Raw genomic sequence first — 12,363 nt, 5'->3', positions numbered from 1 at the left:
CTGCCATCTCACCCAATCAACTCTTCATTCCTCTCCCTCTTCTACTTTCACTTCCCTTCCTCCACTTCTACTAACCCTGATAGACGAGAAGAAGGACCAAGTAAAGCCAGTTTTCAATCGTTTCAATCTCAAGTCGAAGATGCCTCTTTAGTTAATGAGCATTCAATTCCATTTCCAACCCCCCATTACACATTCTTAATCCAATTTTCACCCGGAACAGAAACCCCATCAAAAGCAAGCACAAATTTAGCCCCTCCCCAACCAACTGAGCTCCCCATCCATCCTACCCCAACAATCCCTCAATCAATCCGCACCCGGAGTTATCACGTGTACACACCCGCGCCCATTCAAACCTTAGGGGTGAAGATTCTTAACTCATTCATTACATTATCAATCTTGAGACCATTTGCCTAGATTCAATGCTCAGTATAAACACAACCCAATCCGCTTTCCTTGCCGTCCATCAGAACCCACTTCTGGCAGAGATCTCTTGCATACCATGTGTCTGTTTGATAGCCGGAGTGTGCGCTTAGAGGGCATAATACACGCTTATCAACATGCATACACCTCACGGATCTCTCAGTACCCCAATGTCAAGTAGTGGGTCCTCGGGAAAAGGAGGGGCAAAGAAGCGACGGACGGTACGGAAAGAAATGAAATTGCACACAAAGAACCATGTAGAAAATCCATAGAGTGGGGTGCATTTCGTATATTTCATTCGTTGATAAGCAACTTGTGAATATCTCTTGAAATCCAATCTACCAGAAGGGCACAAAAGATGACAAGTACTAACTAAGCTAGCTAATGTATTGTGCGGGGGTTAAAAGAAAATAGGTAGCAGGTAGCAAATCAAATGCTGGAAAAAGAGCCCCATTCAATCCTGTCAATCCAGTCCATATACTCGTAAAACCCGTTTAGTCGTGAATCCATCCAGTCGTCAAGTAACATAGGAAAAACAACAGGCAAACATCGGTATTCCGATGCACAGGTATCATGTGAAGGAGCCCAGACCGCAAAGATAGATGCAAGTAGATAGTAAAAACCAAAACCAAATAGAAAAGTGATGCATGCAAGTGAAACCAATATCCATCTCCAACAAATTATAAATTCCAACCCATATCGTCAAAGCCATTATCGTCAAAGCCATTAGTATCCATATTCCATCCACATGATTGACTCGCCTTCTGCGAGCAATGTTCAAACCGCAAGCAACACCCAGCCAAATCAAGCCCCATAACTACCATTAAATGCAAAGATGAAAACACCAGTAATTTAAAAACACAAAGGCGAAGCGAAAAAGTGCATGCAAACTGGTAACCAATTCCTTGTTGCTTTGCCTTAAAAACTGTAAGAAATTCTCCCACACTTGAACAACAAATTGCTCATAGAACAACAGTATAGATTCCTCATTGTCCGAGATCCATGTTGTATTCATCCTCTTCTTTGAAGCCACCAATAGAGCCAGGACCGCTACCTCCACTATTGTGTCCACTCCAGTATTGACCTGGACCACCCATACCAGTTTGACCAACATCTGTACTGCTATGATTGTCTGGGCTCAGAGAGTTGTCGAGCTGAGAGAAGTTGGAGCCACGGTCTGGTTCACCTCTATAATCGGTATGTTTAGGTACCCTTAAACCTGTGCCTGGACGTCGGGTGTATTCGAAACTAGCTTCACCATTCTTCGTCATAGCATCCATCAATTCGGTATGCATGCGCTTCTCATCTTCAGTTTTCTCGTATGGCCATGTTCCTCCCAACTCAGCGATAAGATTGGCTAGATCTTCCATTTGTTGAGCTTGATGATGACACATCCACATAAGATCTCTGGTCCAGCTTACGGCACCATTAAGAATGTCACCCTTATTTGGACCCTTGTCTTTTTCCTCGATCGGAATACCGGTAGTAATATTACCTGTGGCCCTCCTGGCACCAGGGCCAGCAAGACCCGAGGTAGCTTGGGGAGGGCTTATTCCATTTGGTGGTTGTGATACAGCCGTAAGGCTTGGAGACAAAGGAGAGTTGTTCATAATGGCCTTGCGTACTTTCTCATCCTCAAGTCGATGCAAGGGAACAAGATGACTCAATTCCTGAATGCGCTCGTTGATGTTATCTCGCCTTCTTCTCTCAACAAGGTTGTGTGATTCCCGTCGGCGTCTTCTCTTCATTTCTTGGGATTGTAAACCAGGTGCATTCGCTGCGCCGTGACCATTGTTGAGTTTGGTTGGCATCGAAGTACCCTTGAGAATGTCGGAAATTTGAGGATTTGGATGAACTCCTTGGATAGGCGAACCGAACTCAGAACCTGGGAAGGAACCAAGGCTATTAGGTGGCTGATCCCATTGATTAGACGAGGTTTTTTGGTGTCGGTGGGCATGATTGGTGCGAATTGGCTGAGAAGGAAAGCTAGAGTGATCCGTTGATCCAATATTGAGAGATGATATCACAGGAGTTTTCGGTGTCAGTGGACTTCTAGTGCTCGATTGCCTTCTTCCAGATCCCACTTGACTCAATCTTGGCCGTTGTTGCTTGGTAAAGTTGCTGTCTCCAGCTCCATTATGCAAATCCCCACCATTTAATGGCGAACCTGCATATGAAGCAGGGGACTGCAGCGACGAGCCAAAGTTGTGTTGGGTCTGCATATGCCTAAATTGCGCATGGTTGAAGTTGTGGACAAAGGGACTCTGGATAGGATCGCCATCTGGAGTATTCGAATAGCCATTCATGTTTGGGTCAACAGCCAGGCCATTTCCATTATTGCTTGCATAGATGTTGTGTCCGTTGTTGAAGTCGAATTCCATGCCAAAGTCTTGACCTCCGTTCTGCATACCGCCATGAGTGTTCAAGGTGTCTAGACTATCTAGCAATTCGTCATCGCCAAAAGTCGAGATGCCCTTTGAGAAGCTTGCGCTTGGGTTTGATGGCTGAGTTGTGAAGTTGTTCTGGAACGAGGTACCGTATCCACTGTTTGGAATGGCCATGGCATTACTGCCAACATTCAAGTCATTGGGATTGATGCTGCCTCCATGGGAACCGAATTGATTGAAGTGTGTCTGCGTAAGACCGAAGCTTTGTGGGTTCGACATGAATCTTTGGTTGTGGGAGGAGAAGAATTGATCATCCGGCTCGTCTTTGATAAACGGGCTTAATGCACCCGTGCCAGCCATTTTAGCTATTTTGACGCCTGACTATAAGGTCTTTGAGGAATTTATATGTCTTGTACGTGGTTGTTGGTTTGTATTTGTACCTCTTATGAACAAAAGGTGATCGTTATCTATGTGTGTGACAAACGGTAGCCACTGTCAAAGGTTCAAAAAAGCCAATTTCGAATGAGAAACAAGCATATCCCCAGATTTGCCACGGAATTGATACTATGCTTGTAATTACCCTACAAGATGACAAGATATTTGTTCGCATAACCAATGGTCATGCTTTATGACCACAATGCATAACATAGTATTCTGTTTGCCAAGTCGTCATAGGGGGGGAACATGCATAATGGAAAAGGATGCGCACTTACATGCGGCAGACGGTGTCGAGTTTTCGAAGATGTAAGCGGCAATGAAGCTGATGCTGACTCCTGAGTGAATAAATCCTATCGATCGTCTTGTAATCCTTTGAGCTTTGTTGTTGGATAAATAAGGGCCACGACGGTTATGTGGTCTTTGATTTGGCTGATAAGGTAGGTAGGGCGAAGTGATAGGTTTATTATCGCGAGGGGGCCTTGTCCGATAGATTGTTAGTATTCTATCTTTTTTCTTCCTTTGATGAGTCCTAGCAAGGTAAGAAAAGATGGGAGAAGAATGAGAGAAGGATAATTGAGTTGTCAACCCAAGAGGGGAAGGAAGGTTACCTTTTCTAGAGTGCGCTAGAAAAAGGCGGAGAAGTTATGATTGGGGAGAGGAATTTCCCAAAAATGTGTGCCAAAACAGCCGTTGTGTGGGATAACTCACGATATTTCGTTGAAAGGCGGTGGGGGGAGGGAGGGATAACCTTTTCTTTCTAGCTCTCGGTAGTGATGGCCGAGGGTTGCACGGGGTGATTTCTAATGACTGATTGATTTAATAAGTCGAAGAACATTTAATTTCTTTTGTTGAGAATGAAGATTCGAATGTTCTTGTGTGATGAGACCAAAAGTCGAGAGGAGAGAAGTTCCTGTAAGATGTCGATGGAGGAAGAGGGCGAGGAGGATTGTTTCTGTGAGAAGGCAGGAAATAATTAAAATATCCTTTATTGAATGAAATCTTTTTTTAGCGCAGCGCAACGCAACGCAGTGTGAGAGAAAAGAAGACTAAGATTGAATAATTGTTTTGAGTTTTTTCCCCTGAAATTTCCCTAAAGGTTCAAGTGTGAAGGTTAGAATTGAATCGTACTAGGTTGAGGTTGAGGTTGAGGCGTAAATTGATTGCGAAATTGGATGTGCAGTGGAGTGCAGAGAGAGGAGGGAGGGAGGGAGGGAGGGAGGGAGGGAGGGAGAGAGGGAGGTAACAAGACTTGAGGATTTGGATTTACCTAGGTATTCCGTCGTCTGTATTCCGTACCAAGTATTAATTCACTAGATTCGAATCCTTTCTTTTTCTTGACCGGATTCCTCTTCTTGGCCTCTTTTTCCCGTTTCTGAATGGATTTATTGGTTCGGATTCCTCGACAGTGAGTGAAATGAGATTTTCCTTCCTTTCTTTCCCTTGTTCTTTGGAAATCCGGGGTGGGATGGTCGGTCAATTCGGGACTTGGCGTAATGTAATGACGAATGAACCGCGTCTAGCGATGTCAAATCTGGAAATGGAAGAATTGTTCGGTGAATTTATTGATTGACGAAGGGAAAGATACTGTAGGTTGTCGGAGAGGTATCGGATAGTTATCGGATTGCGTTTTGATTCGATCTCCTTGATGTTTCGCAGGAATGTAGGTGGTGAGTGGTGAGTGATGAGTGGTGCGTGGTAAGTGGTACCTTGCTGTATGTATGTATGTATATGTGAATAATTGTAGGAGAGAGTGGGAATGAATTATGTGGTTTATATGTATATGTGTGTGTGTGTATATGTTGTCGATGTGACTACATGAGTCAAGCAAGTATTGATAGGTTTAGAGGAAGTTGATCGGGTCGGGTCCCAAGCTTCTTCTTTATAGATACCTGGTAGAAGCAATTGAGGGGCGATTTCGCTGGAATTAATGGCATAGAATTCCTAACTCGATGTGGAATAGATACCAGCCTTATTATTATCTGTCATATAGAATAGCAGAAATGAATAAATCGCAGAAGGGTAACTCGTCTTTCGATTATTCTGTCCTTCCTTAATAAGTACCAAGGCGATCAAATGCTCGCGTGTAATAATTTGACCGACCGAGAGGGAAAGATGGATGGACTTTCGAAAATGTAGGACAATCTTTCTCCCAATTAGTTTTCTGATTGGGTCAAGAAGAGCGAGGGCTTCTTTATTAATTCTTGTCAAACGTGGTACTGGATGTATATTTTTTGCTTTTGCCAATTCAACGAATGAAATAGCTGGGAAGCTAAGGAAAGAGAGAGGAGCAAGCAAGCAAGCAAGCAAGGGGAAGGAAATTGGGAGTCAAGTACCGTATTTTCCAAGAATATGGAGCTCTTTGCGAATCAAAATGGCAAAGAAGGAATGCAATTTATTATTCCGTCGCCAAAATGCTTCCAAGGAGCTTATTTTGAATGGCGGGGTAGATAGTTGATAAGGATTAGATAGATAGATACCCAGTCGATAAATAGATAGATAAATAAATAAATAAAGCAGATAAATGTCTCCTCCGCAAAATCCGATAATGTTGCAATCAAGGTTCGTAGTGGAAGAAAAGGGTCAAAGGATCTAGGTAGCAACGGAAGCCAAATCTTTATCGGCAAGAAAAGGCAATGTTCGTTTCCCTGTTTCCTTGCTTCCGTGAGAGAGTAGGAGTGAGATCCAGAAAATCCAACAAATCTGATATGTCGCCGACAAGACCGGCAAGACGTGTATTAGAATGGAGTTCAGCCTGTCCGGTGAAACGGGTGCAAGCTTCCACTTCTGAAAAACCTTGAGGAATTCGGCCGTTGATACAAGCAAATGAGATGAGATGGTACGACCGAAAGTCTTACACGATTGGGTAAGACGGGGTAAAATAGGTAGGTAGTCCAACCCAATATCGAAGAGAGGAGTGAAGTGAAGTAAGGTCGATCGTAAGTGTGTAGTATCGTATGTAGCTTGTAGTTTGTAGCTTGTAGTACCAAGACCTCGGCTGGAAAGGTAGCGAAGGATGGGTGATATCAAAGTTGAGTTTGAGGTTATTGATTGATCTTGTAGCTGTTTGTGCAAGTGTACACAAATGTTATGCAGCCAGTATAAAGGACTTCAGGCTGAATACCTAGGTCGTAAGTAGGTAGGTAGAAGAAGTAGACGGTGGCTCAAACTTCGGTAATTTGGTTGGAAGAAGTTGAGAGGTTCAGGAGGCGAGGATATCCTTTTATGTTCTTCACTCGTGCATACAACCTCAAGTCACTTGACTTTGCAGAAAGGTTTGAAAGTAGTCTCTACCAGGTTTTCCAAGATTTTATTAAAAGGTTGGGGAGGTTTCACTCAATCATCAGAAGTAAATGGTATCGAAGACTCATACTTTCCCATCCTCTCGAACCTAGCGAACCACCATCCACACCTTTTCATGCCTCTTCACACCCTCTCGCTTCTACATTTGCAGCTTTACAACCTTAATCAGATCTATTGATCCATGTCCGGTATTTGCTACCTTGCCCAAAAGGATTGCAATGGAGGGTTGAATGTCTCAAAGTTGAACCACACGCTAATACGCAAGCTCGATAAGGTATGTGAGGTAGGGAATCATGCAAGACTTGCGGGATTCCTATGGCCTTGAAGAGGAATAGGCTACGATGCATTGTACTGTATGTAGGTAGACATCTACTCTAAGACTGTGCCACAGTACTATTTTCGGATACAGATATTTCGTACTCCTCCTGCGCGTAAATGTATAATAGAAGACCTAGTACAGTTGCGTCTTTCCACTTAGTTCTACTTCCATGGATTCAGATTTCACCAGATCTGACGACACTATACGCTACTAGGTGAATAAAATACTGTGTGACCTGATTATCGTAGCTAAATCGTTCTTGTCACTCATTAACTGGACTGGCTGGTTCGTCAAGGGCGTCTGTGTACCGGTACATTTCCAAACCCCCTACCGACTAGCGGCATATTATGTGAGATATTTTAGCGTCGGAGCAACAACTTCCCATCATCATAAGCTTTCCCATGATTGCCTATCAACAATCCCACCTACACCCAAACCTGACTCTTCCACCACCATCAGCGATAAAAGGAACCCACCATAATAAATCCAAAATAAAATACAAGGGCTTGTCGCATACAACTTGAGCTCAAAGCTAAAAGAGCGCTTATTGCTCTTCATTCCGATCAATCCTTAGGAGCTATACCACCACACCCCATTCCTGCTGACTGCGACAAACTGTCCTCAGATCCCACCTTCATCAGACATCCATTATTCGATTTCATCATTAAGAGCCTCTAGAGTGGTCACGAGGAGATCTTTCATTGCATAGAGATATTCCATTCAACCAAAACCCTGTCCGTTGAATAGGTCATTGGACACCCCTTTTCAACATTTGCAAAGAAACCAGTCGCATTCTTTCCACGAGGTCGATTAACGCACGACATACCTGCAGACGAATCATACTGAGTAGGACATAAACGGCCGTATTTTCTTCAACAAAATACCCCGAATCGATTGCATCTCTTCGGTCCATCTCTAAACTAGGTTCTTGAACTCGGATCAATTACCTACCTTATCTTGAACATTCACGGCATCTGCGAAAGCAACGACGGGGGTGGGGAAACAATATCAGTACTACATATAGCCATAACTACCGAAAGATCATCGCGACCATGGCTTCCTCCTCTTTCAGAGATTCCATGAATTCCTTAGGCTGGTCGCGTCGCGACCCGGACCTACCCGTAAACACTGCTCAGCAGACCGGTGGCCTATTATCCTCGATAAAATCGCTGAATCCATTTGGAGATAGTGGCTATGTTCGACTGCCTACCACAGAGGGTGCGGGTGCGCCTCTGCCTGGTCGAAATCGCCGCGAAGAAGAAGAAGGATGGTTTGCCTGTAAGTCAACCTACCTAACTTTCTCACTTCCCCACACGTTGCACTGTCCCTGCATCCGCCGCCACCTGGTACGACGTACAGTGGCGTCGTTTACCAGTGTGGCTTGACTGTCTTTTTGTGTTACTTCTCAAAATTGCTTATTTGAAGACTGACTGACTATTGATTTTCTCATACTCAGTGAGTAGGTGGGATCGACTTTTATTATTTGCTGGGTTTAATATCGGCGCATTGGCCTGTTTTGTTATTTGTTTCGTCTTATTCCCGTACTTGATCGTTCTTCCAACCAAGTTTGCGATTTTGTAAGTCTCACTTTCCTTGCCATCTGAAACACATGTCCTGCAAGTTTCGACAAATACGAGTCGCAGTACCCCAAACCTTTAGCAATATCGCGTCCATGCAACTACGCGTCGGGCATTGCGTATGGAGCAAGTTTGTCGATCAGTCATGATACTACTCAAGCATCAATGAATGGTTTGAGACTTTGAAGGATTACGAAGTTAAGATATATACATCTACACCCTCAAAACTAACTTGGAGCGTGTGACATCTAGATGGACCCTAGGTTCAATGCTATTTCTCGCATCATGGGCCGCGATGATGGGCCCGTGGACGTACATGAACCACCTGATATCAGCGCCACGCCTTCCGTTTACCGCGACCTATTTCGGATCTATCGCGTTGACACTATATTTCAGTCTAGGCGTAAGTATTTACATTGATATCTCTTCCCACCATCTTCTCATAATCTAATCTTGTGTGCAGCTTCGAAGCAAACCGTTGACCTTGATCTCGGCGATTATCCAAATAATCTGCTTGACTTGGTATCTGGTCAGCTACTTCCCAATGGGCTCTAGTGGTCTTCGACTGGCGACGAACTTTGGAGTTAATAGAGCAGCTGCGTGGATGTCAGGTTAAAGCCGCGCAACCAAATCAGGCATTCCCTTGAAGCGGCAATTTTGTAGATCTAGCACATACCCATTTTCGTGCCATAGTAATTATTTTGACGTCTCTTTCTATGAGGTTTGTATCAGTGTATCAGTGTATCAATGTACGTATCAAATGATGTGGATATGTCGGGAGTTATCCATGAACGAAGAGAAGCTTTTGTAGCCTTTCACTTGTATGCAGCATCTCGTTTGAAGGACGTGACATGATAAGTTCTCTCGAGTTATGTAGTGGTACCGACCTTCTCTCTGCGTATATGCAGGAAGAGGAGTGGTTGCAGACGATGGTGACACAAGATCTTCCAAATGCTTGCAAGTGTATGCGAGTCGACCAAAAGGACATGTATCGCTGGCGCGGAGGTTACATTTAAGGGAAAGCGCTCGTCAAAGAGGGATCTCAGATGTCGTCATTTGCAGATTAGATAGTTGGCTTCACGAAAACGGGGAATGAGAGATATCGTGAAGAGAGTGTGGGGTTCGGTAACCCGGTGATTGGGATTTGCACTTTACGAATGAATATCTCGGAGCTTGCTCCTTCGTCTGAAGATTCTCTAGAATTGCGGTCTGGATTTTGGTAATGTGATGTTGCTTCATGATAGGTAGGTAACTAATGTGAGATCACTTTAAAGTTTGAACCTTAAAGCACGGATGGATATAAATATCATCATCGTGGAGACGTTACTTCATGATAAATGAGATGGCTTGACATCTTTGAATCAGAAAGAAATGAGATGGCTTTGGGACTCTGAATCATAAAGTACCAATGTAAATGTAGTCATCATAGGTCTATGTACTTTCGCTATCGTATATTTAAGAAGATGTTATCACCTCAAAGATCTACACACAACTTTTTTTTCACTACAGATCTACCAAGTACATTCACCGCTTGTATAGTGTGTAGCCTACATTTCTTTCCGTAGGGCTGCTGAACTCTTTCAATGAGACAATCAGATGCAAAGATAGATCATCATAATTCGACAGCATGAATTTTTCATATTGGTACAATGGGCCAGAATGAGGGGGGGGCGGGCGTGGGCATGATGATTGCCAGACACGATCAATGATACGGTGGCGATGACCAGGTGGATACGATACCATTATCTCGATAATGGAGGGGTAAATTTATTGGTGTGGATACACTGACTTACGCCCGCACACCTTTCCTCCATTTTTTGGATGCGATGTTTTTTTTTTTTTGGTAGGCGCGAGATCCAGCTTGATTGATTACAACATGGTCATTTCGATACCGAATTCCAGGTCCAGAAACTCCGGTGCTATATGTAAGTAAGTATGTATGGAGCAAGTACGTATGTAAGACTTGCTCTGGTTTCAGATTTCTCGGGGAAGGGATGTACGGCATGTGTGTGGTTTTTTTGTGGGGGAATGAAGAATGAAAGGTGGTAAGTGGAAGTTCATGAATGTGAGGTTAGAAGAGAAATGGGAAGGTTTAGAGAGTCGCCAAACCTCTCCAATGACAAGGCGGGAAACCAGATCCACTCTTGTATGCAGGTAAGAGAAAGAGGAAATCACCTAGGTTGACATTGACAAAATTGAATGAAGATTTTCAACCCCTCATTACATTGTGGCTGGACTTGAAAATGGGGATGAGGGTAGGGAAAAGAAGGGAAGGAAGTATTTACCTGGTTATCTTCGGCTACTTATCAAAGTTGTTGTTATAATAAAGTTGTTACAAAGGGATGGCATCAGATGTTTATTGATGAACCGCAATAGCAATGGCAATAATGACAATAATGACAGTACATGAGCAGCAGCGTCATTTCATTCAATAAATAGTATGACTTTTTTCATTCAAGTAGGTAAATATATGGTGATAGTGTGATACTCGAGTACAACTATCTCACGTTTGTCGAAAAGAGTGAAGATGTAAAAGCATTGTTCGCACGCTCATTTAAACGACCTCGGGAATCCAGGTACTTCGACCATGGCAATGAAACACGATAACATCGATGCGAGTGTTTTATGTGTTAACACTCGTAGTAATCATAATGAACTTATGTCATGTTGGAATGGCCATTTTGTATTGATGACTGCAGGTGGCCATCATATTGAGTGCAGATACTTATTAATACTGGGTTTATAGCCCTGATGACTGAAGTGCCCAGGTAGGCTCTACGGTGGGCATATCGTTGATTAGATAGGAAGGAGGAGGGGAAAGATGGACGAAGGTAATGTAATGTTTGAAGTCTGCAAGGCTTTTCCCTCTGACTACCAGTGACCAGTGACCAGTGACTGGCTGTTTGTCACCAGTTGAATTGAATCTGATGGGCTCACAGAGGGAACAATGTATCGCGAGTAACATTAAATGATTGATCCACTACCGGTTCCTACCAGGCCAGGTAGCTTGAGCCTACCTAGGTACAATGCATAACCGGGTATATATATATACAGGTAATGTGGTAATGTACCTAGGTGATGTAATGGAATGGAATGATATGTATGATATGTATGATATGATACCTATGATATGATTGATGATTAATCCATATTTCACGCAGAGACCGAGGTTTGCATGTATACATTGTGTATATATCGTACATATATATATATATACATACATACATACATACATACACACACATATATATAATATGCCTTGAGGCAATACCTAGATCTGGTAGATGTGTACTAGGTAGTTATTTCTGGATGAATGGACTGCTGTCTGTTATCCAAATATCTATATAGGCGGTAATCTATATACTCGAATACATTTACATATATACACTCACACACATACATTCACATACATACACTCGCATACAGAATCCGAATTATCTACAGTACTAATAATGCCATCTCAATTCGAGGGAACAACATAATCATATTAGATCGTATGTACTCGTATAATAAATAATATAATTGAATATCTTTGGCTGTGACTTTTTCTCTCCAATTCCAAAATCACACCAACGGAACTTTCACCCCAAAACCTTCCGTGAAGCGGTTCACTTCAGCCTTCATCATAGAAATTTATCATCATTTAACACTTTGAACACTTAAATTTCTCAGCCGAGAAAATTAAAATCCACTAAATACTGAATCGAACAAAAAATTATTCCCTTCCATTCAACCCTAAAGAATCTGCCTTCACAATTTTAATCTCCATTTTTTTTTCTTCCTTCAACCTCTTCTTCCCTTTCGACCCATTTGGTACCTCTTCTCATAAAAGTGGTGTAGAGAACAAAAGGTCTTTTCTCATTCGAATACTTACTTTTCTATTCCAAAAAGAAAAAAAATCTTTACTCTGAGTTTAGAACGA

General features: G+C 42.9%; 2 protein-coding genes across 2 annotated transcripts; one reads left to right on the top strand and one right to left on the bottom strand.

Annotated features, from left to right (window-relative positions):
- Window positions 1-1,406: 1,406 nt before the first annotated feature.
- Window positions 1,407-3,167, bottom strand: EAF02_012189 (uncharacterized protein; the record flags this gene model as incomplete). The annotated part of the gene is made up of 1 exon (XM_038908237.1): window positions 1,407-3,167. One exon carries the CDS (start codon window positions 3,165-3,167, stop codon window positions 1,407-1,409), a length of 1,761 nt encoding a protein of 586 aa, XP_038752020.1.
- Window positions 3,168-7,249: 4,082 nt separating this feature from the next.
- EAF02_012188 (uncharacterized protein) lies at window positions 7,250-9,578 on the top strand. Its single transcript, XM_038908236.1, has 4 exons — window positions 7,250-8,142; window positions 8,321-8,441; window positions 8,694-8,844; window positions 8,905-9,578. The coding sequence occupies exons 1-4, from the start codon at window positions 7,917-7,919 to the stop codon at window positions 9,055-9,057; spliced, it is 651 nt and encodes a 216-aa protein (XP_038752019.1). The 5' UTR covers window positions 7,250-7,916; the 3' UTR covers window positions 9,058-9,578.
- Window positions 9,579-12,363: the final 2,785 nt, after the last annotated feature.

The sequence above is a fragment of the Botrytis sinoallii genome (genome assembly GCF_014898435.1).
Source record: "Botrytis sinoallii strain Bc 23 chromosome Unknown BSIN_043, whole genome shotgun sequence".
Classification (NCBI taxonomy): Eukaryota; Fungi; Ascomycota; class Leotiomycetes; order Helotiales; family Sclerotiniaceae; genus Botrytis; species Botrytis sinoallii.
Note: the sequence above shows the minus strand (reverse complement) of the source record. Positions and strands in the feature narration are given on the sequence as shown.